Source organism: Haliotis cracherodii, unplaced genomic scaffold, assembly GCF_022045235.1.
Source record: "Haliotis cracherodii isolate W230 unplaced genomic scaffold, xgHalCrac1.p SCAF_6, whole genome shotgun sequence".
NCBI classification, from domain to species: domain Eukaryota; kingdom Metazoa; phylum Mollusca; class Gastropoda; order Lepetellida; family Haliotidae; genus Haliotis; species Haliotis cracherodii.
The window spans coordinates 68,882,436-68,903,703 of NW_027266319.1; the positions used below are offsets into that span (position 1 = coordinate 68,882,436).

At 40.8% G+C, this 21,268-nt stretch overlaps 1 protein-coding gene across 2 annotated transcripts in view; it reads left to right on the forward strand.

Moving 5' to 3' along the window:
• LOC139446134 (nuclear receptor subfamily 1 group D member 2-like) overlaps positions 1 to 21,268 on the forward strand; it is a 116,749-nt gene that overhangs the window by 49,168 nt on the left and 46,313 nt on the right. For both annotated transcript variants that reach the window (XM_071227432.1, XM_071227431.1), the window contains exon 2: positions 10,624 to 10,770. In XM_071227432.1, the coding sequence (XP_071083533.1) occupies positions 10,633 to 10,770 (138 nt within the window). In that variant the 5' untranslated portion in view covers positions 10,624 to 10,632. The remainder of the gene's footprint in view (positions 1 to 10,623; positions 10,771 to 21,268) is intronic.

The window sequence follows — 21,268 nt, forward strand, 5'->3', positions numbered from 1 at the left end:
CCCTGACCACACTATCAAACCCACCCCACCCTGACCACACTATCAAACCCACCCCACCCTGACCACACTATCAAACCCACCCCACCCTGACCACACTATCAAACCCACCCCACCCTGACCACACTATCAAACCCACCCCACCCTGACCACACTATCAAACCCACTCCACCCTGACCACACTATCAAACCCACCCCACCCTGACCACACTATCAAACCCACCCCACCCTGACTACGCCATACAAACCCACCCTTTACTGACCATGGCATATGACTGATGGTCAGTGAATGTGTGATATATGACTGTGATGGTCAGTCGAGGTGTGATATATGACTGAATACAATCAGCTGACAAGATTCCAAATGTTATGTTTACTGGAATGGCTCTGTGAAACATTGTAGTCCTCTGTGGAGGTTCAGATTTAACCCCCCAGTACCATGGCAACCACTTCAGTACCATGACAACCACTTCAGTACCATGACAACCACTTCAGTACCATGACAACCACTTCAGTACGTCTGTAGACCCGCGAAGATGGGGTGTAAAATAGGTCTTCAGCAACCCATGCTTATGCAAAATTGAAATTTTTAAAAAAAACTGCATGAATTGAAACTAAATGCTGATTCAGCCGCTTTTAAATTCTTGTAACTTAGGTTCTGTTGTTTGTGAAGCTTTGACAGTACCCCAAGTTCACAACAGTGATATATGTTGAAGTTACAATTCACGAGATGTAGTACTTCTTTGCATTATTCACTGCCTTGGAGTTATACAAGAGTTATACAAGAGTTATACAAAATGCCTGGCTTCGATCAGTAAACAAGGATCTGTAAAGACATACATGTACGCCATCGGTAAAGGCGGCGTTGGTTAATTGTGCGAGGTGCTGTTACACTACTGGGATATTAAGTTTTTAATGCATATTTCTACACCAGCATCTCAAAACTAATTGGGTTATGGAGATTTATTGTGTGTGTATGGTACCCAAATATGCAGCTTATCTTGAGATGTGAGGTGTACGAGTTGTATCATCAAATTGTATAATCGATTCGTATCATGCAGTCATATCCAGTCATATCCAGTCATATCATCCAGTCGTATCATTGCATCATATTGAGGCAGCGTTAGAAATTGGCACTAATCCTGTAGTCTTGGCCAAACTGCCCAATAGTTAAGGTATCATAAGGACTAGAAGAAATTTGGCATGTTTAAGGGCTTTGCTATATGTTATCATTGTTTGTCTATGTTACATAGTGAATGCCCTAGGTAGGTAAATTGGAGGAAAAATAATTTAATTTGTTAAAAAATGGGACTGTTTCAATGAGATCTTATCTTCCGATATTTTCACAAATCATCAGTGGACTACAAGTCACACACATACACAGAGTCACACATATACACAAAGTCACACATATACACAGTCACACATATACACAGAGTCACACACACACAAAGTCACACCACTTGTGGTAACTATAACATTCTACACTGGGAAGTTTTCAATGTGGGATGGGGGGCACGGGTGGCCCAGTCGTCTAAGGCGCCACGATTCGCCAGCAGAGTTTCGTCCCTTGGGCACACCAGAAACCTATGATTGTGGGTTTGAATCCCAGTTCGACCCGATTATGTTTCTAGGTTTGTCAGCACCATACCCGTGCTCATTGGACCGAAGTGGTAAACGTCTTGAGACCTGCATCGCTTCGGGCTTTCCTCCCACATTAAGCTGACACACCGCGATATAACTGTTTATGCTGTTAAAAATGGCGTTAAACCCAACTCACTCACTCAATGTGGTATATTTTTGGTGACATTTGGTGCCGACTTGATACATCCCTGCCAGGAATGTTCAATGAGGTTTGAGGTACACCTGTTGTCTGTCTAGACAGTTAATTTAGTGCCATATATGGTCTTGGAAAAGAAAAGTACTTGCTCTGTTAACCGATTACAAAACACAGCCCCATCTGATTACCGTTACACCTTGCCTAAATAGCAGCTGGACGCAAGTTGGAAGACCACGTGATTTGTTTGATAATGATTGGACACCCTTAGTTTGCACACTTAGGCGTGTGTATTGGGTTGATAAATAGTTCATACTTTTTTTCAATTGATCTTGCATTGCATAAATAATTCTTTCATGGATTAAACATGTCTTCTCTTAAATAAATATGTCTCTCTTCAGATAAATAGATCGTGCATCAATTAGCCAGACCTTCCTAAACTAATTAAATGACGGTTTGAAAAAGAAATTTAGACTGAGGGAAAAGATTCTCAGGCAGGTTTTAGCAGGTCAATAATGAAATGGCGCAATATCGACTGTAAGGCAGGAGATGTATATACCAGTCAATGCATAATGACATTATATCGACTGTTATACAAGAGCTATATATATATATCAGTCTATGCATTGTGACATTATATCGACTGTTATACAAGAGCTATATATCAGTCTATGCATTATGACATTATATCAACTGTTATACAAGAGCTATATATCCGTCTATGCATTATGACATCATATCGACTTTTATACAAGAGCTATATATCAGTCTATGCATTATGACATTATATCAACTGTTATACAAGAACTATATATCAGTCTATGCATAATGACATTATATCAACTGTTATACAAGAGCTACTTACCAGTCTATGCATAATGACATTATATCAACTGTTATGCAAGAGCTATATATATCAGTTCTCACAGGAGATATCTCTTTGGTGAGATCTAGCGATATCTACACTGTAGTATCAAATATATCTACACTCATTGATATATTTGATATCAAAAGACATGAGGGTGAGATTCTCTATATATCCACTGTTATACAAGAGCTATATATCAGTCTATGCATTATGACATTATATCAACTGTTATACAAGAGCTATATATATCCGTCTATGCATTATGACATCATATCGACTTTTATACAAGAGCTATATATCAGTCTATGCATTATGACATTATATCGACTGTTATACAAGAACTATATATCAGTCTATGCATTATGACATTATATCAACTGTTATACAAGAACTATATATCAGTCTATGCATAATGACATTATATCAACTGTTATACAAGAGCTACATACCAGTCTATGCATAATGACATTATATCAACTGTTATGCAAGAGCTATATATATCAGTTCTCACAGGAGATATCGCTTGGGTGAAATCTAGCGATATCTACACTGTAGTATCAAATATATCTACACTCATTGATATATTTGATATCAAAAGACATGAGGGTGAGATTCTCTATATATCCACTGTTATACAAGAGCTTTATACCAGTCTATGCGTTATAACACTATATATCGATTGCTGGAATATAACTATGTTATTCAGTCAATGTTATTGTTCAGTAACACGAAAGCAGTATAATCACTCACGTGGTTGTCATCTGTTTTCCATTAAGTGAATCCAGATCAGTTAGTAGTCTTTGTTTTATGGATATTGGACGTCATTATTTTGACACCACCCTCTAGCAATGGTTAATGGAAAAGAAATAATTCAATTTAAACTAAAGAATATGATAGTTATTGTTAAGACACCCTTATTAAAATGCTAGTTGTATTTTCTAAAAAATCTACTGTACCCCTCTCCCCCCTCACCCCCAAAATGGTGTCATTCTTTTTCTGTCCGTTAAGACCGTGGTGTATTTTCTAATGTTGGTTGTTGATGACCCTGTAAGTCAACGTTACAGTAGAGGATTATAGTAAATGAGATCGGTGAATGTTTTACAATCGGTGATTCATCTCATTCCTATTTTTTTATTCCTTATTTGTTTTTTTTTATGTGTGTGTTTTGTTGAAGTTGTGTACCTCTGAGTTTGATTGTTAATTTCCGTGGCAAGGACGAGAAAAAGACAAACTTAATTTGAATGTGGCCATGTGACAGGACACGGTCTGGTGTGTTGGCGTTGACATTCTCTGGGGCTATTCCCCTGAAAACAACAAGTACCAAGACGCAGGATGGACATTGGAGATGTGTGAGTGAAATTCACTGTTTGATACTTGTAAGAATTTATGTGGGGAATGAAGTGGCAATGTACTTTTGTTCATAATCGAAGATAAAGGTTATTTACATGTTGAACCTGAAACGTATTTGTTTGTATTTCCCCAGCAGCTTTTGTTAAAGTACTTTGTAGGGGACATATCTGTTACAGTCCTTGCCATGTGTTTTGACACGGTATATATGTTATTGCTTACTGTTTACATGCCAACATCAGTCATCTCAAGCACAATATCTTTTAATCCATAACAGCAAAGTTGAGCGATTGTGTTTGAATTCCGATGTATGGATCATTGTAGCCAACAAATGCGGATACAATGATAAATGTACTTTTCTCAAACTGTATTTTATGTTTTGGAATCAACTGCCTTCTGTTGACTTATTCTTGAATACAAACTGATCAAATGTACAGCTGTTGGTTTCTACAAAAACATCGAATGCTGGGTCTTTAATACTTGGCCTATAATACTTGGCCTATAATACTAGGCCTATGAGACATCCATCCTAAAGACAACAAACATTCACTATTATTAAGGCATAAGACAACAAACATTCACTATTGTTAAGGCATAAGACAACAAACATTCACTATTATTAAGGCATAAGACAACAAACATTCACTAATATTAAGGCACAAAGACAACAAACATTCACTATTATTAAGGCATAAGACAACAAACATTCACTATTGTTAAGACATAAGACAACAAACATTCACTATTATTAAGGCATAAGACAACAAACATTCGCTTATATTAAGGCGTAAAGACGACAAACATTCACTATTATTAAGGCATAAGACAACAAACAATCACTATTATTAAGGCATAAGACAATAAACATTCACTATTATTAAGGCTTAAGACAACAAACATTCACTAATATTAAGGCATAAGACAACAAACATTAACTATTATTAAGGCATAAGACAACAAACATTCACTATTATTAAGGCATAAGACAACAAACATTCACTTATATTAAGGCGTAAAGACGACAAACATTCACTATTATTAAGGCATAAGACAACAAACAATCACTATTATTAAGGCATAAGACAATAAACATTCACTATTATTAAGGCATAAGACAACAAACATTCACTAATATTAAGGCATAAGACAACAAACATTCACTAATATTAAGGCATAAGACAACAGATAATGACTATTATTAAGGCATGAGACAACAAATATTCACTATTATTTAAAGTATCGGGGGCACGGTTGGCCCAGTCGTCTAAGGCGCCGCGATTCGCTGTGCAGTGTTGCGTCCCATGGACACGCCAGAAACCTATGATTGTGGGTTCGAATCCCGGTTCGCCCTGATTATGTTTCTAGGTTTGTCAACACCATACCCGTGCTCGTGGGTTTCACCGAAGTGATAAACGTCTGAGACCTGAATCACTTCAGGCTTTCCTCCCACATTAAGCTGACACGCCGCGATATAACTGGAATAATGTTAAAAACGGCGTTAAACACAACTCACTCACTATTTAAAGTATCCGTCCAAATTTTTAAGCAAATTAAAAGATTTAAGATTAAAACAAACATACGAAAGGAATCCATATTATATTTATTTTCTCTTTATTGAACAAAATGCTTACAATTATCATTCACAATATGTATAACCGTACTCAACGTAATAAGCGCCCCGCTCTAGTAAGCGCCCTCGGCAACATTTGCTAATATATTGGCTAGTGAACAATCCCAAAAAGCTACCTTCCGATTGATCAATGTACACAAGACATTTATTCGTGTATAATACACACTCGTGTGTTATATGCACCTTTAATTATGGGTATTAAATTCTGGAAAAATATATCTGTCGTGTATAATACGCACAGACTTTTCTTTTGTATCATTTCAGGCTGTCAGCATAAACCACGAAATTAAAAATCTTTCAACTCTTTCACCAAAAGTATATTCTAATAAGAACCCCTATTTCTAATTTTGGGCGCTTATGACGTTGAATATGATTTGTTTTAGATGTGAACTGTAACTGACAGATGATGTAATACAACAAGAGCTTAGGCTGATAGCATGTTATCCAAGACGAACATATAGTTGTTGATACATAGTTATTGAAGCTGTGGTCCACCTGCGTCGAGGCCCGTATCACCTGCTGTCCATTGTGATGTATATGTTCCTATTTTTCTGCAAGGAAAACAATGAATAGGACAGATGCTGTATTCATCAGTTGGTTGATAGTCCGCTATAACAGCTGCTGTTGCAATCAATTTAGCTCACCTGATTAAAGGCTTGCATAGGCTTAAAGAAACATGACGATAACCCTAACTCAGCTTTGCTTGCCTTATTATGTTTCTGCTCCGGGGGCACGGGTGGCCCAGTCGTCTAAGGCGCCTTGATTCGCTGTGCAGTGTTACGTCCCATGGACACGCCAGAAACCTATGATTGTGGGTTCGAATCCCGGTTCGCCCCGATTATGTTTCTAGGTTTGTCAGCACCATACCCGTGCTCGTGGGTTTCACCGAAGTGGTAAACGTCTGAGACTTGCATAACTTTGGGCTTTCCTCCCACATTAAGCTGACACGCCGTGATATAACTGGAATAATGTTAAAAGCGGCGTTAAACCCAACTCACTCACTGTTTCTGCTCTATACTGCACCGCTGTGTTTGGCTTATCACGTGACTGGACTTTTCTCTTGTTTGTAAACAAACTCACTTATTCTGAATTAAGAACATACCTAATGCAAGCCTTTCGGTTTGCTTTAGATAGTGCTTTTTTATAATTTTATAGATATACCACCACAACTGCTGCAGTGAGGTGCATGACAATATAGCTTTACAAAAGTGACCGTGTGTCGCTAGCGTTCCGTGGGGCTTTGATGAATGGATGTGGAGGATATATATATGCAAATGGAAATAGTTTTTCATGTTCTAGGATATTTTTCTCAATGAAGCTTAAACGTTTCCTGACATATTTATCTAAGTGTGTAGACTCATCCAAAATGAAACAGATGTAAAACACATGAATCGACTGTGACATTTGTGACGATGTGACAGAGGTACTCTCTGGCTGCAAGGAACCCTGGGTAGGAGAGTGATTAGACAAGGTATATTTATATCATAATCCTGGCTTTGATAAACACTGGCTTCTAATCTAATCAAGCTGGCAAATGGTATTTTGTCAACTCATAGAACACACAGGGCTGGCTTTCCCTGCGGTTTGCCCCTATTTAAAAACAAGACTAAAGCCAGTTTACTCTGCGGAGTGCTTGCGTTGTCGGCTTCACTGGGCAGAGCTCGGTTGTTTTAGTTTGAGAATTAAATCAGGCACACTCAGAAATTATTTAATGTGTAGCAGGGCGTGGAGTCATCCCACAGATGACATCCTTACCTTGTCAGCTTGCTGACGGGGTTAACTTCTTTGGTCATGTGGACAAGGCGTCCGACCACTGCTCAGAAGGTCCGTGGTTCGAATCCCATCATGGGACTCGGAAATTTTATGGCCGCTACAAATGCATGATTTAAAAACATACAGAACCGTCAATGTACTGTCCCTTTAAAGTGTGGCATGTAATTAACGTTTTTAACTGCTGCCTCAAACAACATGGCTCAATATCTCAACTTCGGATGACCCCTGGGATGGTGTGTTTGAAAATATCGTCCTCACAAAGTCACAATATTCCGATCTCATGGTAAACATGGCCACCACATCAGCCATATTGAAGGGGTCATATTGCCTATGACTCAACCATTTCTGCATGTTATAAGGACATATTGTTTATGTGTTCAAAGCAAAATAATGAAATAAAATTTTAGTTTAGTTTTGTTTTATTATTGGCAATCAATCCGTGAACTGAAACATTTAGGAAGTGTCCGCTCGATCATCACTCATTGCCTCCTGGTGATAACCAGTTTTTCTTAATATGCAAGTTGGTCCTTGATAGCTGGCTCAGCATCCTCGCAGTATGTCTTTTCCCCTTCCAGACCATGACTAGGTCAGCCTACATAAACGGTTTGTTGAGACAACAACTGTCGCCATGTCTACTTGACCAGTCTCATGTTTCGGTGTCAATATTGTGACAGACGGAAGTCGGCAACGTTCACCAGGTAGGATGGTGGCGGCAGTAAGGATGACAATGACATAATTTTGTCCCATTTTGTGTCAGAGCTCGGTGGACACACAGAGGATGTCTGTGCCTCCAGTACTAGCTAATTGTTTAATTTATTTAAATTGTAAAATTGTTCTGATGTGAATTTTCATAATGGCAGTGGTAATCTGAAATATGGATTTTAGATGAATTTTTGCTATTTTATCATCATAATTGAAGAATATGTATACGTGATGCTGATTATCCTTGTCTCAGCATCACCACGCGAGGAGTTTCAGTACATGTCCGTGAACTGGACCACCAGAGGACTGTGTCAGCAAGTCCAAGGTTGTTTAAATCCACAGGTTTATTTGCGAAAAGTACCTGTTGTTACGACAGCCGTGTCAACATCCCTGGCATGGCCTGGCAAACCATGCGTTGAGAAAATAATCGTTGATATGGGCAAAAGTTACTTGATGGTGTTCTCTTGACATTTTAAGATATTGTTATTCCTGAAGCCTATCACAAAATGTGTTCCAAGTTGTTCCAGTGTTGTGTGAGTAAAAGACTGGTTAAGAATTTTAAGACTATTTTGTATTTCTTGAATTTAAACAATTTGAACAAGGGGAGAAATTTGAATCTGTAAGGATGTGCAATATGACTGGTGTACCGGTACATAGCAATACGTCCGTCCGTGAAACATGTATCCTTATAGAACCCTTGCCTGGCAATATGTTCTGATACAGTCACAGAATTACATGGCTAAATCAGAGTGTTTGTAAGCCTCACAGGATTGCTATAGAAGTGTTGTGCCCTGATTCCACATGTTGTGCCCTGATTCCACATGTTGTGCCCTGATTCCACGTGTTGTGCCCTGATTCCACATGTTGTGCCCTGATTCCACATCTTGTACCCTGATTCCACATGTTGTGCCCTGATTCCACATGTTGTGCCCTGATTCCACGTGTTGTGCCCTGATGAGCCAACAGTAGGTCCCAGATTCATCAGAACTGAAACACATGAAACTACACCCTTTCTGAATCAATCTGTTTCTAAAGTGTCAGCTCGTTAGCTCTCAACATTAAATTATGTAAATTTAAATCTGTTAGACAGAAGACAACAGGTTGATTATACAGACATTATCAACAGCTACAGTAAATCTGTTTCCAAGGCTGATGTGGTGGTGTGTGTTAGTACGACACAGTCGTGCTGCCAGCACCTTATCCCAGTTTGGGAGATGTACCCCTCAGTGTGTGTCAGCCAAGTAGAAATGTGTAGAAGTAATTTTTTAAACTTAGGAAACAATATTTTCCTTGGATTACACGTGTATCTTTGACACCAAAAGACAACAAACAAGTTTGCTTTTTTGAAAAAAACTTTATTTCCATTTAAACTTCGTTTGGCTGTTCTGGGCAACTTTGTTACATGGGTTTAAAGAATCGTGTTTGTGATTGGCCATTGCTACCAAGCTGTTGTGACAAGTGTGCTTTGTGGCTCTGCTACTTGTATGTCCAGCTTAAAGGACTTACTCCTACAGCGAAGACACTAACAGAGAAGGGAGGTAACTCTCATCCACTATTAGCATGCCATGTTGCTGCTGTGGTTGGATGTACGCTTAGCACGACTGAACTCATTCTGTTTAAGGCTGCTGTGGTTGGTCAGCCTCAACATAATCCTATTTCTTTATTGAATGCATTAGAGTTGAATTGTCAACCCTCACCAAAACTGGCATTGAAAGATACCAGTGAGTGAGTGAGTATGGTTTTAAGCCGCTTTTAGCAATATTCCAGCAATATCACAGTGGGGGACACCAGAAATGGGTGTCACACGTTTTACCCATGTCAGGAGTCGAACCTGGGAGTTAGGCGTGACGAGCGAATGCTTTAACCGCTAGGCTACCCGACCGCCCCTTTGGAAGATACCAAATATTTGAGGTGGAGAATTTCGACCAATGTATATGGAGGGGGAGAGGGTGTGGAGGAGGGAAATATTTCCAGTTTGTGAACCTTTTTTGAAAATGATAAAATGATTTAGTGAAGGAGACATTAACAGGGTGCAAGAACTCTGGAGTGTTCAGAATACAGATACTCAATAGCCGGTATCTTGCGAAACCAGCAGTTCTTCCTGAAGAACTACAGCACTGGGAGGGCTGGATGTACACAGGGAACACAATTACATAAAAATGTCCCCAAAATAATAGCTGTCCCTAACTTATTTTGTTTAGTATATACTCTTTCCTTCCCCTGACTTCTGCCTATGCCATTGCCCGTTTGTCTGGTGTTCTTTGTTAGTGCTGCATTTTGCACTCCGTGCGGCAGATTCAGAAACACTGTACATGTCTAGTTGAAGGGTTCTTCTTTGTCTTCCAAATCTGGGAAAAAAGTAAATGACTGTTGACTGTTGAAATACCAACTCTGTGATCGGGTGAGCTAAATATGTTTTGGTTTATGGAGACATAAACACAAAAAAATGGCTTGGTTGTGCAATCAAATGCCACAGAATCACTTGCAGCATATTTATTTTGTGCTAACCAGACTGTCTTGTGTTTCCAGGTTCTATGAATGTATAACAAAGTGCAACCCCCACTGATGGCGACGACGGGGACGCAGAAGGCAGGGGGGAAGTCACCACATTGCAAGGTCTGCGGTGACGAGTCGTCAGGATTCCACTACGGGGTGGACTCATGTGAGGGATGCAAGGTGAGTGAGGCAACTCGTCCCGCAGAGTGAGTGAGACAGCGGGCATGCATGTGGGTAATTGTTATGACTGACGGGCCCCTGGTAGCCACAGGGTGTGGCAGAGAAGTAACGCTTCAGGCATTTGTTTTGGAGATATATGGAGAGAGTGGTGAGCTACGTAGAGTTGTTGACACATCCTGCTATGGCAAGGTGAGCTACGTAAAGTGGTTGACACATTCTGCTATGGCAAGGTGAGCTACGTAGAGTGGTGGACACACCTTGCCATGACACTGTGAGCTACATGGAGAGATTGACCCATCTTGCCATGACAACATGAGCAACATAGAGTGGTGGACCCATCTTGCCATGACACTGTGAGCTACATGGAGAGATTGACCCATCTTGCCATGACAAGGTGAGCTACATGGAGAGATTGACCCATCTTGCCATGACAAGGTGAGCTACATGGAGAGATTGACCCATCTTGCCATGACAACATGAGCTACATATAGTGGTGAACACATCTTGCTATGACAAGTTGAGCTACATATAGTGGTGGACACATCTTGCCATGACAACATGAGCTATAAATAGTGGTGAACACATCTTGCCATGACAAGTTGAGCTACATGGAGAGATTGACACATCTTGCCATGACAACATGAGCAACATAGAGTGGTGGACACATCTTGCCATGACACTGTGAGCTACATGGAGAGACTGACACATCTTGCCATGACAACATGAGCTACATATAGTGGTGGACACATCTTGCCATGACAAGTGATGGACAAGAGTGATGGAGACATTTTGCCATGAAAAGGTGAGCTACATCGAGAGGATCTGCCCCTTCTCAACCTTGCAGCCAACCATCAGACACCAGGTGAAACCTCATACACAGGCTACTTTGGCCAGGTCATTACATCGGAGACAGTTCCTGGAGAACACAATGTGAGACTCCACAAGATCATGAAGCAGAGGATTAGTGGGCACCTGCCTTCGAGTGCGGCAGTCCTGTCAGTCTAATCACGCTGACCCCAGTCACCTTGTTCAGCCACATCCGGCAGGAGCAAATACACAAGACAATTTGGAGATGCCTCACAATTGGGCTTCGATGTCCGTGGCTGTGAGAGCCTTCGTGGCATTCAGCCGTTTCCTGAAGCAGGATCTACCAGCTTGATTCTCCTCCTCTTGGTGCAACATGCCATTCTTTGATGCAGCCCTGTCAATGGTTTAATGATGACCAAGATTTAGTAACTTTTGCAGGCTGGACAATCATGTACTTATTTCGATAAAGTCCACAGGAATCTTTGCTAAAGGTTTTGCAAAAGTTTGACTTGGTGAGAAATCTGAATAAAACAATTCCCCTGCGACGATTCTAGTGTGAAAAGGGTTATCAGGTCTTCTTCATAGTACAGGACACTTCACTTCAACATAGATTTACAATAGACCTATCTTTAGGACTGTTATATCTCTCCTACACAGACTTACAATAGACCTATCTTTGGGACTGTTATATATCCCCTACACAGACTTACAATAGACCTATCTTTAGGACTGTTATATATCCCCTACACAGACTTACAATAGACCTATCTTTAGGACTGTTATATTTCTCCTACACAGACTTACAATAGACCTATCTTTAGGGCTGTTATATCTCTCCTGCACAACTTGCAAAAGACCTATCTTTAGGACTGTTATATATCCCCTACACAGACTTACAATAGACCTATCTTTGGGACTGTTATATCTCTCCTACACAGACTTACAATAGACCTATCTTTGGGACTGTTATATCTCTCCTACACAGACTTACAATAGACCTATCTTTAGGACTGTTATATCTCTCCTACACAGACTTACAATAGACCTATCTTTGGGACTGTTATATCTCTCCTACACAGACTTACAATAGACCTATCTTTAGGACTGTTATATATCCCCTACACAGACTTACAATAGACCTATCTTTAGGACTGTTATATATCCCCTACACAGACTTACAATAGACCTATCTTTAGGACTGTTATATCTCTCCTACACAGACTTACAATAGACCTATCTTTAGGACTGTTATATCTCTCCTACACAGATTTACAATAGACCTATCTTTAGGACTGTTATATATCCCCTACACAGACTTACAATAGACCTATCTTTAGGACTGTTATATCTCTCCTACACAGACTTACAATAGACCTATCTTTAGGACTGTTATATCTCTCCTACACAACTTGCAATAGACCTATCTTTAGGACTGTTATATATCCCCTACACAGACTTACAATAGACCTATCTTTAGGACTGTTATATATCTCTCCTACACAACTTACAATAGACCTATCTTTAGGACTGTTATATCTCACCTACACAGACTTACAATAGACCTATCTTTTAGGACTGTTATATATCTCCTACACAGACTTACAATAGACCTATCTTTAGGACTGTTATATTTCTCCTACACAGACTTACAATAGACCTATCTTTAGGGCTGTTATATCTCTCCTGCACAACTTGCAAAAGACCTATCTTTAGGACTGTTATATATCCCCTACACAGACTTACAATAGACCTATCTTTAGGACTGTTATATCTCTCCTACACAGACTTACAATAGACCTATCTTTAGGACTGTTATATCTCTCCTACACAACTTGCAATAGACCTATCTTTAGGACTGTTATATATCCCCTACACAGACTTACAATAGACCTATCTTTAGGACTGTTATATATCTCTCCTACACAACTTACAATAGACCTATCTTTAGGACTGTTATATCTCACCTACACAGACTTACAATAGACCTATCTTTTAGGACTGTTATATATCTCCTACACAGACTTACAATAGACCTATCTTTAGGACTGTTATATTTCTCCTACACAGACTTACAATAGACCTATCTTTAGGGCTGTTATATCTCTCCTGCACAACTTGCAAAAGACCTATCTTTAGGACTGTTATATATCCCCTACACAGACTTACAATAGACCTATCTTTGGGACTGTTATATCTCTCCTACACAGACTTACAATAGACCTATCTTTGGGACTGTTATATCTCTCCTACACAGACTTACAATAGACCTATCTTTAGGACTGTTATATCTCTCCTACACAGACTTACAATAGACCTATCTTTGGGACTGTTATATCTCTCCTACACAGACTTACAATAGACCTATCTTTAGGACTGTTATATATCCCCTACACAGACTTACAATAGACCTATCTTTAGGACTGTTATATATCCCCTACACAGACTTACAATAGACCTATCTTTAGGACTGTTATATCTCTCCTACACAGACTTACAATAGACCTATCTTTAGGACTGTTATATCTCTCCTACACAGATTTACAATAGACCTATCTTTAGGACTGTTATATATCCCCTACACAGACTTACAATAGACCTATCTTTAGGACTGTTATATCTCTCCTACACAGACTTACAATAGACCTATCTTTAGGACTGTTATATCTCTCCTACACAACTTGCAATAGACCTATCTTTAGGACTGTTATATATCCCCTACACAGACTTACAATAGACCTATCTTTAGGACTGTTATATATCTCTCCTACACAACTTACAATAGACCTATCTTTAGGACTGTTATATCTCACCTACACAGACTTACAATAGACCTATCTTTTAGGACTGTTATATATCTCCTACACAGACTTACAATAGACCTATCTTTGGGACTGTTATATATCCCCTACACAGACTTACAATAGACCTATCTTTAGGACTGTTATATATCCCCTACACAGACTTACAATAGACCTATCTTTAGGACTGTTATATATCCCCTACACAGACTTACAATAGACCTATCTTTAGGACTGTTATATATCCCCTACACAGACTTACAATAGACCTATCTTTAGGACTGTTATATTTCTCCTACACAGACTTACAATAGACCTATCTTTAGGACTGTTATATATCTCCTACACAGACTTACAATAGACCTATCTTTAGGACTGTTATATATCCCCTACACAGACTTACAATAGACCTATCTTTAGGACTGTTATATATCTCCTACACAGACTTACAATAGACCTATCTTTTAGGACTGTTATATATCTCCTACACAGACTTACAATAGACCTATCTTTAGGACTGTTATATATCCCCTACACAGACTTACAATAGACCTATCTTTAGGACTGTTATATTTCTCCTACACAGACTTACAATAGACCTATCTTTAGGACTGTTATATCTCTCCTACACAGACTTACAATAGACCTATCTTTAGGGCTGTTATATCTCTCCTACACAGACTTACAATAGACCCAGCTTTAGGACTGTTATATCTCTCCTACACAGACTTACAATAGACCTATCTTTAGGACTGTTATATCTCTCCTACACAACTTGCAAAAGACCTATCTTTAGGACTGTTATATATCCCCTACACAGACTTACAATAGACCTATCTTTAGGACTGTTATATCTCTCCTACACAGACTTACAATAGACCTATCTTTAGGACTGTTATATCTCTCCTACACAGACTTACAATAGACCTATCTTTAGGACTGTTATATATCCCCTACACAGACTTACAATAGACCTATCTTTAGGACTGTTATATCTCTCCTACACAGACTTACAATAGACCTATCTTTAGGACTGTTATATCTCTCCTACACAACTTGCAATAGACCTATCTTTAGGACTGTTATATATCCCCTACACAGACTTACAATAGACCTATCTTTAGGACTGTTATATCTCTCCTACACAGACTTACAATAGACCTATCTTTAGGACTGTTATATCTCTCCTACACAACTTGCAATAGACCTATCTTTAGGACTGTTATATATCCCCTACACAGACTTACAATAGACCTATCTTTAGGACTGTTATATCTCACCTACACAGACTTACAATAGACCTATCTTTTAGGACTGTTATATATCTCTCCTACACAACTTACAATAGACCTATCTTTAGGACTGTTATATATCTCTCCTACACAACTTACAATAGACCTATCTTTAGGACTGTTATATCTCTCCTACACAGACTTACAATAGACCTATCTTTAGGACTGTTATATCTCTCCTACACAGACTTACAATAGACCTATCTTTTAGGACTGTTATATATCCCCTACACAGACTTACAATAGAACTATCTTTAGGACTGTTATATATCTCTCCTACACAACTTACAATAGACCTATCTTTAGGACTGTTATATAGAGAATACTACACTCATTCTCGTTAGATACCATTTTTACGAAACGAGTGGACTTTCTATGGTATCTGACGGAGCGAAAGCGAGGTCAGATACCATAGAAAGTTCACGAGTTTCGTAAAAATGGTATCTAACGAGAATGAGTGTGGTATTTTATTTATTACCCACGTTAAATATATATTTAAGTGTAAATACATAACAACTTTCGTTCGTTGACAGACCAAACTGAAACCGGTTGCAAAATCTGGTTGCGCATTAATATTGATATATGACCAAATATGGGCATTGTTGACATGTTTATGCATACGCATTTACAACACGCGCCTGCTGTTCTGTTTGCAAACAAACCAGCACCGACGCTCAAGATCCTTTTGGAAGAAAGTCTTCAACTTATGGTAATTCAAGCGCCATTTTGTTAGTACGCAGGACACCGATAAGAAAATTTGAAATGTCACATTAGCGCCGCGTTTTGAATATCGGACCAACAGTCGGTCACACTGCCGGGGTCCCGTCTGTGCAATCAAAATGGTTCGGTTTCCTTGATCTATCAGCTGAATTGATATCATGCCCGTTCCATTTTGGAAGAGGGAAATCAGACTGTTCGCCAAAGACATTCATGTTAACTGTACCACCCTATATATTGAAGACGTGAAAATCAACAAACTCAAATCTGCTTGCATGTCAGTGACAGCTTCGAACGATCGAAGGGCAAGGTCGCCACCGGAATAAGAAAAGACAACCGCGATCCACTCACAGCGTTTTACGCTAGAGATAGGGAATGTTATTGTTCACATTTGGGATGTTTGGGGCCACAAAATCAGAAGTCAGGCACACTTCCACGGAGTTTTCGAATGATTTGTATCGGAACTGTGAACTTTAAGTGATCTGGTCGTGCTGTCGTGTTCGTTCATCCATGAACAACACCTCCCGAAACAGCGCCACAAGATACGCTTCAAAGGGGACACCGATGGCACAACCGGATCATCCCAAGTAAGTCTCGATATCTGTCCAGATAGTTTAAACAGACTTCATTTCACCACGCTTATCCTTTTACGTTAAATCAAATTGAAAGTTGCGAAAGTGGTCGGGTGCGTCACGCTCAAGGGACGCGCTCGATCGGCAGTCGTACATTGTAAATCGATTTATAGATCTAGCTCGATTATATGTCTGTAGAAGCTCTATGCATAACTTATATAGAATGCAAACCGAATTTGATGCGTGTGACTATCTTGTTTGGTTTAATAAGGTGTTTGTAAATATCTCTCGTTCTCATGAATTTCTTCAGTTCTGCCTTGTAATCGCAAAATGAATGACGTCTCGCGATTTTTTATGAATGAAAAAAGTAGTCCCGGTGTGACAGAGGTCACGGTTATCCAATCAAAACGAATAAAACAAGGTCAACCTTGTACGACACACGTGTGACGTACGGATTTAGTATCTTACCACCTGTATCTTCACCACGTGGGTAATAAATATCTCTCCTACACAACTTACAATAGACCTATCTTTAGGACTGTTATATCTCTCCTACACAGACTTACAATAGACCTATCTTTAGGACTGTTATATCTCTCCTACACAGACTTACAATAAACCTATCTTTTAGGACTGTTATATATCCCCTACACAGACTTACAATAGACCTATCTTTAGGACTGTTATATCTCTCCTACACAACTTGCAATAGACCTATCTTTAGGACTGTTATATATCCCCTACACAGACTTACAATAGACCTATCTTTAGGACTGTTATATATCCCCTACACAGACTTACAATAGACCTATCTTTAGGACTGTTATATATCTCTCCTACACAACTTACAATAGACCTATCTTTAGGACTGTTATATCTCTCCTACACAACTTGCAATAGACCTATCTTTAGGACTGTTATATATCTCCTACACAGACTTACAATAGACCTATCTTTAGGGCTGTTATATCTCTCCTACACAGATTTACAATAGACCCAGCTTTAGGACTGTTATGACTCCTCTACCCTCCACGTTACAAAGGATTGACCCAAATCTTAAGTAACTAAGAAGGTTTTTTAAAGATTGGGGTCATTCTAAATATCCTACCCTGGAATGGGATTGTAATATTGTTCCTGGAACACCCCAATAGTTCTGCACTGCTGCTCGCAGTGTCCTGCTGTCTTTGTCTGTGTGGGACAGGTATATCAGGTTCTCGAGGACTGCATGGCTCAGACCAGTTAGGGGGAACTGTTTGTGTCACTATGACATGCATGATAAAAACACCCTGTTTGTCAATGATTTATTGCTAGTTGCAGGCGGTGATAATATATTTAAAATTTATAGAGCTATTCTATATCTAAAATATCTGACATTTAATTATATCTCTGTTTGACAGTTTATGAGTGTCATATTTAATTCTCTAGGGGAGAGAGCAACTTCTAATGTTTACAATGAACATACACTTTTTGAAGAAAAACACTTCAAGCAGTGTGATGGGTAATGAATACTCACTGGATACGAACCTAGGTTTTATAAGATCAGACTTTCCCTTAATTTGTTTCTGTGTTGGGATTGTTCGGGGAGATTCCTGTGTTTCTTGTTTCATTTTTAAGCCAGCCATGAGTTTTCAAAATTAAGGAGTATAATTTGAAAAAAGTACTTTCTTTACCAACTCACCCAACCCAACCCACCAACTCACCCACCAACCCACCCAACTCACCCAACCCACCCAACTCACCCAACTTACCCAACTCACCCACCAACCCACCCAACTCACCCAACCCACCCAACTCACCCACCCAATCCACCCACCCAACTCACCCAACTTACCCAACCCACCCAGCCACTAACTCACCATACACCCTTGCCGTAAAAGGCGACTATGCTTGTCGTAAGAGGCGACTGACGGGATCGGGTGGTCAGGCTTGGTTGATGCATGTCATCATATCCCAGTTACGTGGATCGATGCGCATGTTTTCAGTCACTGGATCATCTGGTCCAGACTAGTTTATTAACAGACCGCCGTCATATAGCTGGAATATTGCTGAGTCCAGTGTTTAACAACAAACAAACGCCATACACCAATCCAACTCAACACTGACACGCTCAACAACCCAATCTTCCACTTACTCAACACCCAGATCACCCCCTGCCGACCTACCGGACAGTCCACCCACCCCTATTATACTCTGTGGACTTACACGTCCCCATTTCACCTTTCCTCGCCTCGCCTCGCCTCGCCTCCTAGCCAACAATGTGTCTCTTCTACTGGGAACTTCCAGCCAACGCCGCAACCATAGAAGCTTCAAGTTTTCTAATCACAGAAAGAACAGTTTACAAGAAAGATACCTTATTGATCTGAATCTGCAAGAATATCCACCTGCCCCAAACCAACACTGTATAACTTCAATTTGGAACCTGTTCTTTAATTTGAAACCTTTTCTTTAATTTGACTGTTCATCCAGCTTGCGTTGGTGTAAGCGTTCCACATACTGCGCAGCAAAATGTCATTGTAAATCAAGTGACATTTTCATGTACAGTACATTTGCAATGACAGCATAAATCTCATTGACTGGTTATTTTCAACATGTGTGACAGATCTTGGTGTTATTTCCTAATGACATTTGAAAGTTGGGCTGGAAGAGAGGCCTTAGTTTCAGAGAGAATCATTCCCAGTGTCACCTGGTAGACGGCACAACTTCCTGGTGTTGTGGCAGGTCTTCTCAGTGCACAACTTCCTGGTGTTGTGGCAGGTCTTCTCAGTGCACAACTTCCTGGTGTTGTGGCAGGTCTTCCCAGTGCACAACTTCCTGGTGTTGTGGCAGGTCTTCCCAGTGCACAACTTCCTGGTGTTGTGGTAGGTCTTCCCAGTGCACAACTTCCTGGTGTTGTGGCAGGTCTTCCCAGTGCACAACTTCCTGGTGTTGTGGCAGGTCTTCCCAGTGCACAACTTCCTGGTGTTGTGGCAGGTCTTCCCAGTGCACAACTTCCTGGTGTTGTGGCAGGTCTTCTCAGTGCACAACTTCTGGTGTTGTGGCAGGTCTTCTCAGTGCACAACTTCCTGGTGTTGTGGCAGGTCTTCCCAGTGCACAACTTCCTGGTGTTGTGGCAGGTCTTCCTAGTGTCACCTGACAGACGGCACAACTTCCTGGTGTTGTGGCAGGTCTTCTCAGTGCACAACTTCCTGGTGTTGTGGCAGGTCTTCTCAGTGCACAACTTCCTGGTGTTGTGGCAGGTCTTCCCAGTGCACAACTTCCTGGTGTTGTGGCAGGTCTTCCCAGTGCACAACTTCCTGGTGTTGTGGCAGGTCTTCTCAGTGCACAACTTCCTGGTGTTGTGGCAGGTCTTCTCAGTGCACAACTTCCTGGTGTTGTGGCAGGTCTTCTCAGTGCACAACTTCCTGGTGTTGTGGCAGGTCTTCCCAGTGCACAACTTCCTGGTGTTGTGGCAGGTCTTCCCAGTGCACAACTTCCTGGTGTTGTGGCAGGTCTTCCCAGTGCACAACTTCCTGGTGTTGTGGCAGGTCTTCTCAGTGCACAACTTCCTGGTGTTGTGGCAGGTCTTCCCAGTGCACAACTTCTTGGTGTTGTGGCGTGCAGCACAGCATGCTTGGATCAATGTTTGTGTTGACCGCCTCTGTCATGTACTGGACAGAGCATCTGCCTAGTGGAAGGTTTGTGGTTCGATCCCCGTCCATCTCATACCAACTAGAGAGAGACACACACTACACTTCACGCTACACACTACACACAACACGCAACACACACTGCACAACACACAACACACATTACACACTATTGTGGACCACCTCTGGTGTAGTGGACCACCTCTGGTGTAGTGGACCACCTCCATGGTGTAGTTGACCACCTCCGTGGTGTAGTGGACCACCTCCGTGGTGTAGTGGACCACCTCCATGGTGTAGTGGACCACCTCCGTGGTGTAGTGGACCACCTCCATGGTGTAGTGGACCACCTCCGTGGTGTAGTGGACAACCTCCGTGGTGTAGTGGACCACCTCCGTGGTGTAGTGGACCACCTCCGTGGAGTAGTGGACCACCTCCATGGTGTAGTGGACCACCTCCGTGGTGTAGTGGACCACCTCCGTGGTGTAGTGGACCACCTCCGTGGTGTAGTGGTCAATCTCCGTGGTGTAGTGGACCACCTCCGTGGCGTAGTGGACCACCTCCGTGGTGTAGTGGACCACCTCTGGTGTAGTGGACCACCTCCATGGTGTAGTTGACCACCTCCGTGGTGTAGTGGACCACCTCCGTGGTGTAGTGGACCACCTCTGTGGTGTAGTGGACCACCTCCA